Source organism: Benincasa hispida, chromosome 9 (genome assembly GCF_027475165.1).
Source record: "Benincasa hispida cultivar pf3 chromosome 9, pf3_genome.v1.1, whole genome shotgun sequence".
NCBI lineage: Eukaryota > Viridiplantae > Streptophyta > Magnoliopsida > Cucurbitales > Cucurbitaceae > Benincasa > Benincasa hispida.
The window spans coordinates 47,285,446-47,300,466 of NC_143486.1; the positions used below are offsets into that span (position 1 = coordinate 47,285,446).

At 38.4% G+C, this 15,021-nt stretch overlaps 2 protein-coding genes across 3 annotated transcripts; one reads left to right on the forward strand and one right to left on the reverse strand.

The window, feature by feature from the left end:
- Positions 1 to 207: 207 nt before the first annotated feature.
- On the forward strand, positions 208 to 3,346 carry LOC120085289 (dihydroorotase, mitochondrial-like). Of its 2 annotated transcripts, XM_039041203.2 has the most exons (9): positions 227 to 450; positions 530 to 607; positions 880 to 1,025; positions 1,368 to 1,549; positions 1,675 to 1,811; positions 1,910 to 2,075; positions 2,205 to 2,321; positions 2,714 to 2,874; positions 2,972 to 3,346. In XM_039041203.2, exons 2-9 carry the CDS (start codon positions 578 to 580, stop codon positions 3,164 to 3,166), a joined length of 1,134 nt encoding a protein of 377 aa, XP_038897131.1. In that variant the 5' UTR covers positions 227 to 450; positions 530 to 577; the 3' UTR covers positions 3,167 to 3,346. The 2 variants fall into 2 exon arrangements, with proteins under 2 accessions (XP_038897132.1, XP_038897131.1); XM_039041204.2 differs by lacking the exon at positions 530 to 607 and having other exon boundaries at positions 208 to 450.
- An 8,912-nt stretch (positions 3,347 to 12,258) lies between these two features.
- Positions 12,259 to 12,561, reverse strand: LOC120084745 (uncharacterized). The gene has a single exon (XM_039040568.1). The coding sequence runs from the start codon at positions 12,559 to 12,561 to the stop codon at positions 12,259 to 12,261; it is 303 nt and encodes a 100-aa protein (XP_038896496.1).
- Positions 12,562 to 15,021: the final 2,460 nt, after the last annotated feature.

The window sequence follows — 15,021 nt, forward strand, 5'->3', positions numbered from 1 at the left end:
ATTCTAAATTTAGTTATTTAGTTATTTTATTTTATTTATATATTATCTTAACATTATATTTTTTTATATCCGTATTTCCGTTGTGTCTCGCTTTCTCCGCAAATTCACAATAATATTTTCTTTAACAAAGGTCAAAGTCTATAGGTATTAGAAAAGGACAAAAGAAAAAAACAAAAGTGTAATACCAATTACCAATTACTTACCAATTACAGTTACATTGTAATTTGTAACTTGCTAAGTGCCTAAATTTTGTCTTATTTATTTTAATTACCCATCTTATCCCCCTCACGCTCTAAGCACCCGCATCCCTCTCTAGTAATTCTCCGGCCAGCACCCCTCTAGCGCATCCATCAGTCTCCGGCAATACTCAGGCGGTCCAACTAGCCACGAACAGCTCGTGCGACGTCTCCCAGTTGTTCTTCTCCGGCCAACGTACTACAACGGCGCTAGGTAACCTACGAACATATCAACGATGGCGGCGCTTGGTTATGCATTTGTTATCTCTGATTTTATATTTTCATTTGAACAGAAGAAAATTCATTTTAGAGGAGGCTCACGGTTGTCTCTGGATTTTACTATGACAAAGACTTTGGGCCTTCCGTTCCAAGTACATATGCTTTTATTATCAATAGAATCCAATCTATTTGTATTCGAATCTTAATTTGTACTTCATTTTGTTCTCATCAAATTTTCTTCAAGCAACAATAGTGGTACTTTCTTGTTCAAGCACTATAGGATGTACTTTGAGCATCATCGTGCGGTGTGATATTTTCATAGTTCCCCTAATCTGTTAAGAATAATATCAGTATCAATGAACTAAACTTGATTAAATTCGGATCTCTGCTTTCCTTTCACTGATTGCTACATTGTTGATGGTAGCCACTGAAATCACCTGTGCAAAAGTTTGAAGGACTCAAGTTCATAAGGCGTCAAGGGCCAAAAATGCAGCTCACACTCACTCAACCTGATGATTGGCATCTTCATCTTCGTGATGGTGATCTCTTAAAAGCTGTTCTCCCTCACAGGTAAACTTATATGGTATGTTAAGGAGTAATTTTGGAATGAGCAAAATCACTTTTATTATGTATAAAAGCACTCAAAAATATGTTTTTTTATTCATTTAAGATCAATTTTAATTGTATGAAAATCGTGTTTAAAAGTGTAAACCAGAGATTAAATTGGTTTTCATTGATTAGGACATGTTTCAGGTGATTTTGAACATGACAAGAGTTTCAGAATCACTCTCAGTCCCAAAAATGTCATAGTGATATGTCAAGCAACCACTTGATACATTCTATTTTATATATCATAGATAACTTAGCTGTGTTTTCAGTAGTTCATTCTTGTCCTGAACTATTAATGTGCAGTGCAAGTAACTTTGGAAGGGCTATTGTGATGCCAAATCTGAAGCCACCCATCACTACCACAGCTGCTGCTGTGGCTTATCGAGATTCAATCTTGAAAGCGTTACCGTCCAATAGCAACTTTGTTCCTCTTATGACCCTTTATTTGACAGATACAATGAGCCCCAACGAGATCAAGCTTGCAAGTAAGTCTTAGCTTCCAACATGAATTCTTGGAAGAGATTTACTATTGACTTTCATTGGTTCTTGTATCGAATTTCCTATTTAGTGATTCTTTGAGGTCGTATTCTACATTCTGATGGATTGATAGGAAGAAGTGGGGCCGTTTATGCTGTAAAATTGTATCCTGCTGGTGCTACAACCAATTCCCAAGATGGTGTTACAGATCTTTTCGGGAAGTGTCTACCTGTTCTTGAGGAGATGGTTGAACAGGATATGCCTCTGTTGGTAGTTTGCTGATAGATAACTTTGTTTATTTGTCCAATACATAGAGAAGCAGTGTATTGAATTTTCTTATTAATTTTAAAAAAGAAATCTCTTTGTAGGTTCATGGTGAGGTAACAAATCCTGATGTTGACATGTTTGATCGTGAGAAGGTCTTCATTGAAACTGTATTGAAACCCCTGATTGAGAGGCTTCCAAAACTGAAGGTGGTGATGGAGCATATTACTACTGCCGATGCTGCTAAGTTTGTTCAGTCTTGTGAACACGGTATATATACTACATTATTTTCATTGAAGTGTTTTTGTTAGTTATCCGTCTTTTGTTTCATTGTCCATGAGTATCATTTTTTATTATAACATATGCTTATTCATATATGACTTCTAAAATACTTCACAGGACTTTTAGCAGCAACAGTCACTCCACAACATCTTCTTCTGAACAGGAATTCTCTTTTTCAAGGAGGATTGCAGCCACATAATTACTGTCTTCCAGTACTCAAGAGAGAGACTCACAGTATGTTCCAACTACATTTTGTGCTGATTCTTTATATTTTGCTCACACTTGGTCACTAGCCTTCATGAAATATAACTTTTCCAAACAATTATCAGATATTTTTATTGAAGTGAGAAGATTTTTGGAGGTCGGAATGGATTAATCCCAACAGGAGCTGGCTTTTGATTTTCGTAATTTATCTTAGAATCACCATGGTTGGCCTAGTAGTCAATTAGGGCCAATGATAATAATCAAAAAACTTTGAGTGAATGCGTTTGATCCATAGAGCCACCTATGAATGTGTTCCCTTTTTTATCTTGTAATGAGGTTGTTTGAGCTGTGTATAAGTTCCCCACACCCCCAAGAAAGATGAGTATTTGCTCATTTGTGCTCACTCGTTTCCTCTCATCTAGGGCAGGCAATTGTGTCCGCTGTGACCAGTGGAAGTAAAAAATTTTTCCTTGGAACCGATAGTGCTCCACACGAGAGACGAAGGAAAGAATGTTCTTGTGGTTGTGCTGGTATATACAGTGCCCCTATCGCCTTATCATTATATGCAAAGGTGTTTGAAGAGGTATACCATCTGGTTTCCTATTATGCTAATAATTTGAACACTTCATTTTTATCGAATTATCATTTTTTTTTTTTTTGGTTCATTTTCCTCTGCCAAGGTGGGTGCTCTTGATAAATTAGAAGCATTCACAAGTTTCAATGGACCAGACTTCTATGGGCTCCCCAGAAACACGTCAAAAATTACACTGCACAAGGCTCCATGGCAGGTTCCAAAGTCTTTTTCATTTCCCTTTGGAGATATTGTTCCAATGTTTGCAGGTGAGACACTTGAGTGGCAGCCATGCTTCAATTGAGACTAACAAGTCCCAATGTTGCTTACTTACACAATAACACCACATTCTACGCATATCCTCCATTCACTGATTAGCTAGACTGATGTTGATTTCCCACAATTAGAACTTTTTAGTGTTGGATTATTTATGTATGATCCCTCCCATCTTTGAAATAAAATCATGAAGAACTTTTGATTTGAATGATATTCACAAGAAGTTGATGTTTGATATTGTTGGTTTGGTAATAAAATTGCCAGATTTTGTTTTTAGCAACTTTAGTAACCCATATAGGAAGGTTTACTTTATAATACTAGGAAGAATTTTGTTTCAAATTTATCTTGTATGGATGGTTTTTGAGTTCAACAAGTGGCAGTGAAGAATTCAATCTACTTTAACCAATTGAGCATAATGCTCAGGTGAATTTTGCTTTATACTAATGTAGGATAGCATTTATCCAAAAGATCCTATTCAGAGATCATAAAGACAGTTTGAGTTCTATCCAAATTTCTAATTTTAATCTTTTATAAATATATAATTTATTATTATATCAAACATATTAACAAAATTTATAGCTTTTCTTTTTTTCCGGAATACATCGAAATGCATTAATACAAAATTACTATTTGATTTTCAAAAATAGAATGGTAAGGAAAACTATTTATACAAAATAGCAAAATTTTAATCTTTTTTTACAGGGGTTGATAGAAGTCTATTATTGTCTATCAGTGTTTTTTTTCTATTTCTGTAAATAATTTGACATTCTTTCTATATATGAAAATCTCTCTTTACCTTACTATTTAATATGTTTGATCTCTAATTTAGTAGGCTTAGTGGACATGCTCTCATAAATAAAAGTACATAGTTTACTCAAGAATGATGTGGAATATGATATCAAATTTTAAAGATTTTTCCTAAAAAATCACTTGTTACTTGGTTACCATAATTGCAATCTTGAGAAAAATCTTGGTTGATTTTGGAATGTTGTTGAAATACCATTCGTTTGGGAGATGACTTAGGTACCAAATCATATTCTTATTGCTAACAGGTTGCCTTTGATCTTATCTCAGACCAAATACGTTAAAAAGCTACTAGCAAAAGTTAATTTATTAGAAGCAAATCCAATAACTATTCCTATGATTTCTTCTACTATTTTGTCGGCCAAGTGAGGTAAGTGCGTGCATAGAAAATAAAGGATAGAAATGCAATCAATAAAGACATTCTAGCTTAGAGAATCAGAATGAATCAATGTAACCTTGTTCATCGAAGTATCCAAATGTACTTTTAGTTCTTGACTATATCTAGTCCAATTGATTGGAAATCTAACCAATGGTCCTAATTAGCTAAACATGAATAGATGAATCCATACTAAACATATATAATCAACCGCATTACACTTTAAAGCTTATGCTAGGATGAATGTTTAATTTACAATCGTCTAATTAAACATTCGATATAGTTTCCCCTAGGTCAATAGATCAATGCTCTTCGTTATAGACAACAAATTACAAGTCTATCTAACCTTTTGCTTTTAAAAAATTAACTGATAATTTCATCTCACATATTACAAGTTAATGTCAAGCAATCAATCACAAATTCTCAAGTAGTTTATCATATAATCAAGAGAAAATACAATTGTAAAGTCATTCAATAAAAAAAGAAACCCATAGCCAAGATATAAAGATTACACTAAGAAAACTCTCACAAAATTACAAAGAGTTCATCCAAAATCCATCAAACTAGAAATCCATAAGCCTTACCTTCCCATGGTGATGGAGAAGACAAGATCTGACATCGTCTTTGTCAATTACATGAGGGGAAAGGAAGAAAAATATAAGTAGAATAGAGGAAAGGGGAAGAAGTTCGGCGAGAGGCCGAATGTAAGATGTAATTAGCCCTAAAATGGAGTAGACTTTAAATAATATCGCAGTAGCGCCGCGATGCTATGGACCTTGAGGCCCTTCTTGCCAAAGTGCAGTGGCATTGCCCGTGTCGTGCGCTGTATTCACAATTGCACTCTCGTAAGGGTCACAAAGCGATTGTGTGGTACTTGTTCTCACTCTTGAATAAGTCAGCCAATCCAAATTCGAATAGGCGATGGCACAATGGGTGTTTCTTGCAACCTCCCCCCTTCTCGAGAAAATGTTTTAGAGGAAAATGTATTCACAAACGTCTGAAAGCATAATTGAGCAAGAAAAGTTAGTCATATAGCTAGAAAGCAATAAAGGGACAACAATGCTTTATAACATATAAATCTCATATGTGAAGATACAACTAGTCTTACCTAAGAATAGCAAGGAAGGCCCGGTGGTGGTGTCTCGATATTGATCGAGCTCTTGGAAGGAGCTTCAAGTTCGATGGAATTTTTCACTGTACGAAGATTTCATGACCCCGGGGGTTCGTTCTATAAGAAAACATTGAAGATTGTCTTCAAGGATTAATCTTCTGATCTCTCTATTCCTTGTAGAAGCATGTTTATTTGTATTAATGTTTATCCAAAATTCTTTTATGTTTCTCTGTTTTTCTACAATTTCAAAACGAATTTCGAAAGCACACGCGTTCACACCCTTCCACTGGGAAATTTGATTCCTTCAGATAGGTGGTTGGTGCCCATTGTGTTTTAGGGGTTCATTCAATTTTTAGAGCTGTCTAACAATGCTAGAGGATGATTTTGGCAATAGTGGCACATGTTGGTGAGTATTGGGACTTGAAGGACCTTTTGGAGTGGTTTAGAGGCTAGAATTTGATTCTAAATGCTTGCATATGGGTTTGGTGTAGGTTTGGGCACCTCAATTGAAATTTGGATGAGGTTTTGCATCAAGCCACACTATTGGTAAATTGTTCGGGCATGTTTTAGTTAGTTTCATAATTGAAATTAGGCTCCTAATGTTGAAATTAAATTTGGTTAATGTTTAGGGACTGATTTCAAGAATTTTGCTCAAGATAAAGAAGAGTTTGGATTGCTAATTTGCTTAGACTTAAATATGAGGTAAGTGTCTTATTATTAGTTTGCCTTCGAACTAGTCGTCCTAACCAAAATGATGATGATAGGTCCGTGTGTCTATATAAAATGTTATGGAATGATTTGCTACACTTTGATAATGTATTGACTGTGGATGTCCTGGTAATTCATGAGTTATGTTGTTGTGAACATAATACAGGATTTTATGCTTACAATATGCTCATCGAATGTATGATGTGTATGTAATGTGACTTTGATTATATTATGAGGTTTATTGGTTGACTGACGCATGCTAAAATAGATGGTAACTGTTAGCCTTCTTATTGGGCGGTGTACTTTTTATAATTGATATGTAATCCTTCGGGTTTACAACTATGACTGATATATGTTCCTTCGAGTTCACACCTATGGCTGATATGTGTTCCTTTGGGATCACATCATTGACTGATATGTGTTTCTGGGGTTACACCTGAAGGAAATCGGACATGAAGATTTCCATGAGCAGCGGAAGCATCGTTCCAAATTTCAATCGTATATAAACATTAACAATTACAGTATACAAATGGAAACAACAGGCTATACAACATACAAAATTACAACATGCTTTTCTAAAGATCAAGGGATAGAATTAACATACCTTAGAAGACTCATCTTCAATACCCTTGATCACGAACGCTCATTCACAGCAACACTACAACATACGAACGTTCGTCTACCATGACCGCAACACAGCACGATCAACAAAGAACTCGAACACCGCGATCACTCAGGCCGTGAAAACAACGAACACAACAAACGGCCTCCACAGAACCTCGACTGATGTCGAGTTGAGTATGACACCACAACAACAACTACCTTGGTATTTGATGCGTTGATTTATCATGTGATGAAAGGGTGTGTGGATGTGATGATTATGCAAGTTTTCCTAACAAAGCCCAAGTATAAGCCTTCTTAGGGTCCTAGTAAGTCCAGGGTGAACGCAGAGATTACTCAGATAGATATGCAACAGACTTTACCTATGATCTTATCGCTATTTTAAGTTTAAGAAGTTTGATGGTGATTGACTTTGATTTCTTAAGGCGATGGAATTAAATGCAAAGCGATAGAAGAGTGGTGTTGTAACAAATATGCGATAAAGGGTTGAGATTAGGTTTTGCTAACATTTCTTAAGATGTTCTACAAGTTATGCAATCATGCTATACACAAATATTAAGCACTACATTTCTCATTGCATATGGACACATTTCCTATGTCTAGGATGCATGCGATGTGTAGGGAATACAACAGATAGAACTTATTTCTAAGTCTCCTCTACTCTTGCTCATAAGATCTGATCTGACTCTTTCAAGCCTAGATTCTATGTCTTTAGACTACTAATTCAAGTACTCAAAGTGATGAATGAAGCATACAAAAGACAAGATGATCGCATGAAGTGCATAACTTAAGTCTTGCTAGCTAAGTACTTCTCAACCCATTCACAAATTTAGCTACTCATGTATGGTGTGAAAAGAATGAACATGGATTGAAATGTAATTTCCATTCTTGCAAATGACATGCTCAAGTACAAAACAATAGATGATGTAAGTGTTAAGCTAGGTAAGCAGTGTATTTCTTCCTCTAGCGTTTACACGGCTTTTACCACTCCAATTCTCTTCTAATTTGTAAACTCTGCTCTCACAAGGGTTACTTGTGGGTTGGTGTCTCTCTTCCTTGTTGTTCCAGCAGTTTCTCGACCTCCTAGAATTCATTCCCTAGTTTGGTAGCATTGAATGGTATTTATAGACTTCCAAAAACCTTCTTCATCTCACTAATGATTGCATGGATGGGCAACATTAATTTCCATACCCTGTTGCGCCGTCTGATGGTCACCAGAGTTTCAATGGATTTGCAACGGTATGGTCTTCAACGGCTGCCAACTGAATTTTCACATCCCATCACGTTTTTATCACATTAGGTCACCACCTTTATGTAAGGTCATCACGCGTTCGTATTTGAAGTACCATTGGATTTCCAACTCAGAAGATCGCGCTATCGCCTTGTTCCGTTGGATCACCAACTCAGGAGATCGCACTATCGCCTTGTTCCTATACAGAAATACAAGATTAACTCAGTTTAATTGCTTCTATGCGATGAGAGTTAGCGATCGCGATTTTGCTTTTAGTTTGGTGCATTCAATCGTAATATTGCCTATTTACTATCGCTTTCTCTCATTGTTTTAATAATTTGAGCTTTAATAACTTGTATTTCTACAAGTTATCACACCCCCAAATTCAAAACAATGCTTGTCTTTAAGCATAAACTAAAGATTTCTCAAGATTTCAATCACCTTTATCCTGCCTAAAGTTCTCATAATGCCTCCTTCAAACTGCTGAACCGTTGTCATTATTAATTTCTATCCTAATCTCTTTCTAAAATATTTCTAACCTTTAGAGACCGCGAACTTAATCTTAAAAAAAAATCCTTACTCATTTTCTAGGGCATCGCATGATTTATTTTAAATCTTATCAAACTGGGGTGTTCAAGTGGTTTTGGTCATCGCATGATTTAAATCTTAGTTTTGTGATCTTGCACTGATCCGAATGCCCAACCTTCGTTTTGGCTTGCTCCCACGGGTGTCATGTGAACATCCAACTACGAGCAGGATCTGATCTCAACGTTATATATATATATTCTATATTGAAACTCTATCAAGGCTGAAAATATCATCCCCCAAATTTAAAATGTAGTAATGTCCTCATTGCTGAAAACAAAATAATTCATGCAATGGACTCAGAAAATTTTGTAAAAATCATTTTGAAGTAAAGTTGGCAGATCAACTAAATTTTAGAAATGTTTTGTGAATCGAATGTCTTGAAATTAATCTAGCACTAGTTCATGTGATAAGAGAAGAGGCATATATTTCATCATTGAAGTTGTAATGGGTAAAGGATAAATGTGGCGCCCAAATGTTAAAGTAATAAAAAATTTAGAATTGAGTCAAATGAGAGAGAATGCGATAGTAGAATTCGGTAATATTAAATTAAAACTAAAGTCTAAGAATTGAAATAAGACATTAAGGCAAGGAGGGACACATCCCCCAAATTTAATTTTCGCCCGCATCATGTTGATCGCATCCTTCGTAAGAAGATTTAGGTATGTCTAAGGGCGCGTCAAGATAGGGGGGAAGTGGTGGTACCACTATGAGATGTGACACGACCCTTTCAAAGTAATTTACCATGTAACGAAACTGGTCGTGTTGTCTCTGAGCCATCTGCCTGATGAATCCATGTGTTTGCCTCTACTGATCGCGTATAATTTTCTTGAGCTTCTCACTTTCTTCTTGTAACTTAGTTACTTGAGATTGAAGTGACTTCTGTTCTCACGAGAGCTCGTCGAGACCTCTTAAAATTTATTCGCGAAGGTCATCGTGAAGAAACTTATACCATTCATCTTCAGAGTCGACGTCTGCGGTCACGTTGGGGTGATCTTGTGGCTATTCGTCATCGAGCTGCCGCATACCAGTCTCACCAATGTCTAAGCTATTGCCTTTTTCAATATGAGGCGATAGTTGGCTTGGGTTATCAATAGAACGCGGCGGGCTCTTTGGGTGCTTAGGCGATGGTTAGGGATTTGGGTGTTGAGTGGCCAAAGTAAGGACGGCGAGAGGATCGCCAGTGGAGCTAGGGGATCGAGATTTGATAGCTGGCGTAGTTTCTGGAGGGGGTGGAATGTTGAGATCGACGCCAACTCGCATTTCTTCGATGGTGGGTAGAGGAGGGGATTTTTGAAATTTAGAGGAGAGGACCAGGATTTTATCAACCCTCTGCTTCTTTTACTGAGGTCCTTCAGTAGCTGTGGATTTAGGAGGTTTCCGCTTTTGAGGAGTCAAGGATGGGCCTTCTCCCTGCGGTGGCAATCTTATCAGTCTACGTAGGGACTTGTCTGTGAGCACAGCCTTGATTGCCACGTCCTCTTCTTCTTTAAACCATCCTTACGCCACACATAGCTCTGTAATGAGCGACGGAAAGAACAGCTGCCCCTTTGGACTGGAGAACAGTGTCCAAATTTGGTCGGCGATCATCTTTCCAACGTTTATTGGGATGCGATGCATAATGCAATAGATCACCATGACTCTGTCCCGTGAAATGGTGTGGTTGTGAGTTGTTGGCATCAATTTCCTCTTGATGAAGTAAAGCCACACATTGGCTTCAGATGTCAAGTCATGAGGCGATAGTGTCTTAACTCCTTTGACAGAAATGTTCCATTTCTTTCCGGGCAATGCTACCGCATTCAAGGCCTTTTTCTACTCCTCAATGGTGGGGTTTTCAATGATTTGGTTTCCTTTAGCATCACCAGTGTCTTTTAAGTTGAAAATTCTATTGATCTTTGAGACGCCAAACCCGATTGAGCAATCCCCAATGTCAACCTTATAGCGCCCCGAGTGAGGTTTCCCTTCATAAAATGCAGCAACTACAGTCGGCTTGACCGTCTTCGCTCCTGTGCAAAAATTGTGCCATCCCAACGCCTCAATCGTCTGTACAATGAAGTTAGGGAGAGGCGATGTGGATGCCAAAAACCCATCTCCATCAGGATCGAGGGTCTCTTCTTTGGCACTTTTTTCTCCACTAAGGGTGCCTTACCCTTGTCCTCTCTTCGCACCGTTTGTTTCTTTGGTACCTTATCTTTTCCTACTGCGCTATTTCTAGTGCCTTTTTCCTTAGCTTCTTTTGCTTACATTTTTTGAGGCTGACGCTTAGTGCGCTTTTCTTTCTTTTGGTCTGCTCGTCTTTCCCAGTCACTTTCTTCCTCCATTTCTTGCTCAAATTCTATCGCAACCCGCTCTATACTGTCCAAGGATTTTTCAGGTTAGGGTGGTAGACATTCTAACTCCTCATCGCGTAGTGCATGATGAAATTCAGTTGCGGAGATGAGTGCTGACACATCCTTCCGAAGGTTTCCCAGACCTTCACATACTTTCTTTGCTTTTTTCTAAAACTCCTTGGCCAATGCCTCAGCAGATGAGGCTGCAGCACCAGAACGGCTGCTTTTCTTAGGTTTGCGATCGCTTGGTTAGTTGATGACTTTCTCATCAAGTTGCTCGAGTGGTTTGAGGGTTTTAAGGATATTAGTATAAACCTCACGTTCATCTTTGATGACCTCATTTGCAGTGGAGAGGTCTTGAGGGTTTTGGCCATGTTTTGAGAAGGATTGCGAAAGGGCAGGGGTTGAGATGATTAGGGTAGGAGCGAATGGATGGGCGGAAACCACCGTAGCTGGTGGCGCGTATGTCGATGGTGGGATGATTGGGAAGGCAATGGGCTACAACGAAGCCGTCAGTGAGACAACTTCAAATGTGGAACCTGTGTGGGATGAATGGGTTGAGGTAGAGGTACCCTTGCTGCTTGCCATTTGGAAAGAAGATTACCGAAATCTGAAAAGAATGATGGTCGGAGGGGATATGCTAATTCGTCGGAGGTGAGAAGGCTCGAAAGTTTTGAGAATAGTGAAGGTGAAACGTTCGAATAATGGGGGGGTTTAAATAGACGAGGAAGGTGAAGGGATGGGGGTTTGTGGAAACCCTAATCCTTACCTAACACCACATTAAATGAGGTGACAGTTTTTTACGTCTTTTCAGTCTCCAGAGGAGACGTACGATTTCCTTACCTGGGATGGGCTGATATTGTAATTGCGAAGAATTGGGCTTTTCCAAATGCTCAACTGATCGCGTTTTTTTTTAAGCCCATCGCATCACTCCGTCGCACTTGTCTATTGCGATCAAAATGACGCAATCAAAAGGATAGAATGAAGTACGAAGTTGAAAAGGAGTTGATAGTTATATAAAGTAGTAAATATGTAGAAAGTAAAATAGATTCTGAAAAAAAACAAAAGGATATACTTCGTCCCTGATGAATGTATGTCGCTTATCATCGCAATGACTGAATGTTTCTTCTCTATTTTGGCTTACCCAAGTCAATGGAGGTTTTCTCACACTGAAAATCCCCTCCATGATACAGCTTTACTCTATGTCCATTCACATTAAATGCGTTGGTCCCATCTTCGTTGGTCAATTCCACCGCTCCATGCGGGAATACTTCCTTGATATGAAAGGCCCGAACCAACGCGACTTCAGTTTTCTAGAAAAGAAACGTAACCTGGAGTTGAACAACAATACTCTTCAACCTGCCTTGAGGTTTTTCTCACAAAGACGCTTATCATGCCATCGCCTGGTGCATTCTTTGTAAATTTTGGAATTCTCATACGCTTGTAATCTCCACTCGTCCAGCTCTAGTAGTTGAAGTTTTCTCTCTTCTCCTACAGCCTTAAGATCAAATTTGAGTTTCTTAAATTCCCATATAACCTTATATTCCAGTTTCAATGGTAGATGACGGGCCTTTCCAAACGCCAATGCATGTGGTGACATGCCTATGGGTGTCTTATGAGCAGTCCGATATGCCCACAGGGCATCATCTAGTTTCATGGCCCAATCCTTCCTCTATGAGTTCACGACCTTCTCTAAGATTGACTTGACTTCTCTGTTAGAAACCTCTACTTGCCCATTTGTTTGGGGGTGATACATGGTGGCGATCTTATGGTGGACATTGTATTTGATCAATAGTTTACTAACAATGTGATTCACAAAGTAGGTCCCTTTGTCGCTTATTATGGCACGTGGAGTGTCAAAACAAGTAAAAATGTTTTTCTGTAAGAACTTAGAGACTATTGCTACATCGTTTACAATGCATGAAACAGCTTCAATCCATTTAGATATATAGTTGACAGCCAATAAAATTTATTTATGATCATTTGACGATGGAAATGGTCCCATGAAATCTATTCCCCAGACGTCAAATAGCTCCACCTCCAGAATGATGTTCATTGGCATCGCATTTTTTTCTAAAATGCTTCCAGTGCGTTGGCACTTGTCACATTTCATGGAGTATTCTTGTGCGTCTTTAAACAGAATGAGCTAGTAATACCCATATTGCAAAACTTTCACTACCGTGTGCTGTTCGCCAAAATTCCCTTCATAAGGTGATTCATGACATTGAAACAATATGCGATGGAAAGCAGTTTCTAGAACACAAAGTCTCAATATCTGGTCTAGTCCCCTTTTGTAGAGATTTGGATCGTCCCAGTAGTAAAATTTGCATTCATGTATGAGCCTTTTCTTTTGATGGGATGTGTAGTTTTCAGGGAATCTTTTGCAAACCAAGAAGTTGACAATATCCACATACTAGGTAGAAATTCTTCAATCTTAAGCAGCTGCTCATCAGGAAATGAGGCGTTCACCACTGATTGGATGTGATCCACTTCTGGATTTTCTAGTCGCGATAGATGGTTAGCGACCTTGTTCTCTGTTCCCTTTCGGTCGATTATTTCCATATCAAACTCTTGGAGTAAGAGAACCCATCGGATTAGTCTAGGCTTCGCATCGTTTTTTGTCATCAAATACCTTATCGCAGAGTGGTCTGTATGGACTATCACTTTTGACCCCAACAAATAGGGTTTGAATTTTTCAATAGCAAAAATCACCGTTATAATTTCCTTCTCAGTAGTGGTGTCATTTTCCTATGTGGAGTTTAACGTCCTATTAGCATATGCGATGGGGTGTAAAATTTTCTTTACTTTTTGTGTCAAGACTGCCCCCATCGTATACCCACTAACGTCGCACATCAGTTCGAATGGCTTCATCCAATCAGGTGTGATCAGAATTGGTGTTGTAGTCAAAGCGTCTTTTAGTGTTTTGAATGCAGTGAGGTAGTGTGAATCAAAATCAAAGGGTCTATCAGCTTCCAACAACGTATTCAAAGGTTGAGCATTTTTGGAAAAGTTCTTCACAAACCTTTTGTAAAACCTCGCGTGCCCTAGGAAACTCCTCAAAGCTTTCACATTCGTTGGAGGTGGAAGTTTTTCTGTAGCTTCAATCTTTGCTTTATCCACCTCTAACCCATTCCTTGAAACCTTGTGCCCTAGCACAATTCCTTCCTCGACCATAAAGTGGCACTTTTCTCAGTTCAACACTAGATTAGTTTCTTCACATTTTTTTAGTATTTTCTCTAGGTTTTGCAGACAGATTTCATATGTTTGTCCATAGACTAAGAAGTCATCCATAAAGATTTCAACCGAGTCTTCAAGATACTCAGAGAAGATCGCCATCATACACATTTGAAATGTATTGGGTACATTGCACAATCCAAAAGGCATGCGATGAAAGGCGAATGTTTCATATGGGCATGTGAACGTGGTCTTTTCTTGATCCTCTAGTGCGATCATAATTTCATTATAGCCTGCGTACCCATCAAGGAAGCAAAAATAATAATTCCTCGCTAATCTGTCGAGCATTTGATCAATGAAGGGTAAGAGGAAATGATCTTTCTTTGTCGCCACGTTGAGTTTCCTATAATCCATACAAATCTGCCAACCCTTGACCGTCCTCATAGGGATCAATTCGTTGTTTGCGTTAGGAACCACTATCATCCCACACTTTTTGGGAACGCATTGCACGGGACTGACCTAAGTGCTATCTGTGATGGGGTAGATAATGTCGGCATCTAACCATTTGATGATTTCTTTTTTGACAACCTCTTTCATCACAGGGTTCAGTCTGTGTTGAGGTTTTATTGAGCCCTTCTGATTTTCTTCAAGCCGGATTCGATGCATGCAATACGCTGGGCTAATACCTCTGATGTCTGCGAGCGTCCATCCGATCGCTCTACTATATTTTTTTAAAACACTGATCAAGGTGGTTTCTTTTTCTTCAAGTATTGCAGAGGATATGATGACTGGTAAGGTTTCATCCTGGCCGAGAAATACGTACTTCAAGTGGGTTGGTAGAGTTTTTAGTTCTAGTGTAGGTGGTTGCTCTAAAGAGGGCTTCTGTGCTTTGCTTTCTTCATCCAAGTTCAACATTTCATCATCCTTCAGCATCTCTGTTATC

Bases quoted from the DNA above. Each gene is read 5' to 3' on its own strand.
- LOC120084745 (XM_039040568.1), bottom strand. From the start codon at position 12,561: ATGAAACTAGATGATGCCCTGTGGGCATATCGGACTGCTCATAAGACA.
- LOC120085289 (XM_039041203.2), top strand. From the start codon at position 578: ATGACAAAGACTTTGGGCCTTCCGTTCCAA. The intron at 1,550-1,674 runs GTAAGTCTTAGC...ATGGATTGATAG, and splicing joins CAACGAGATCAAGCTTGCAA to GAAGAAGTGGGGCCGTTTAT. The intron at 2,322-2,713 runs GTATGTTCCAAC...CCTCTCATCTAG, and splicing joins ACTCAAGAGAGAGACTCACA to GGCAGGCAATTGTGTCCGCT.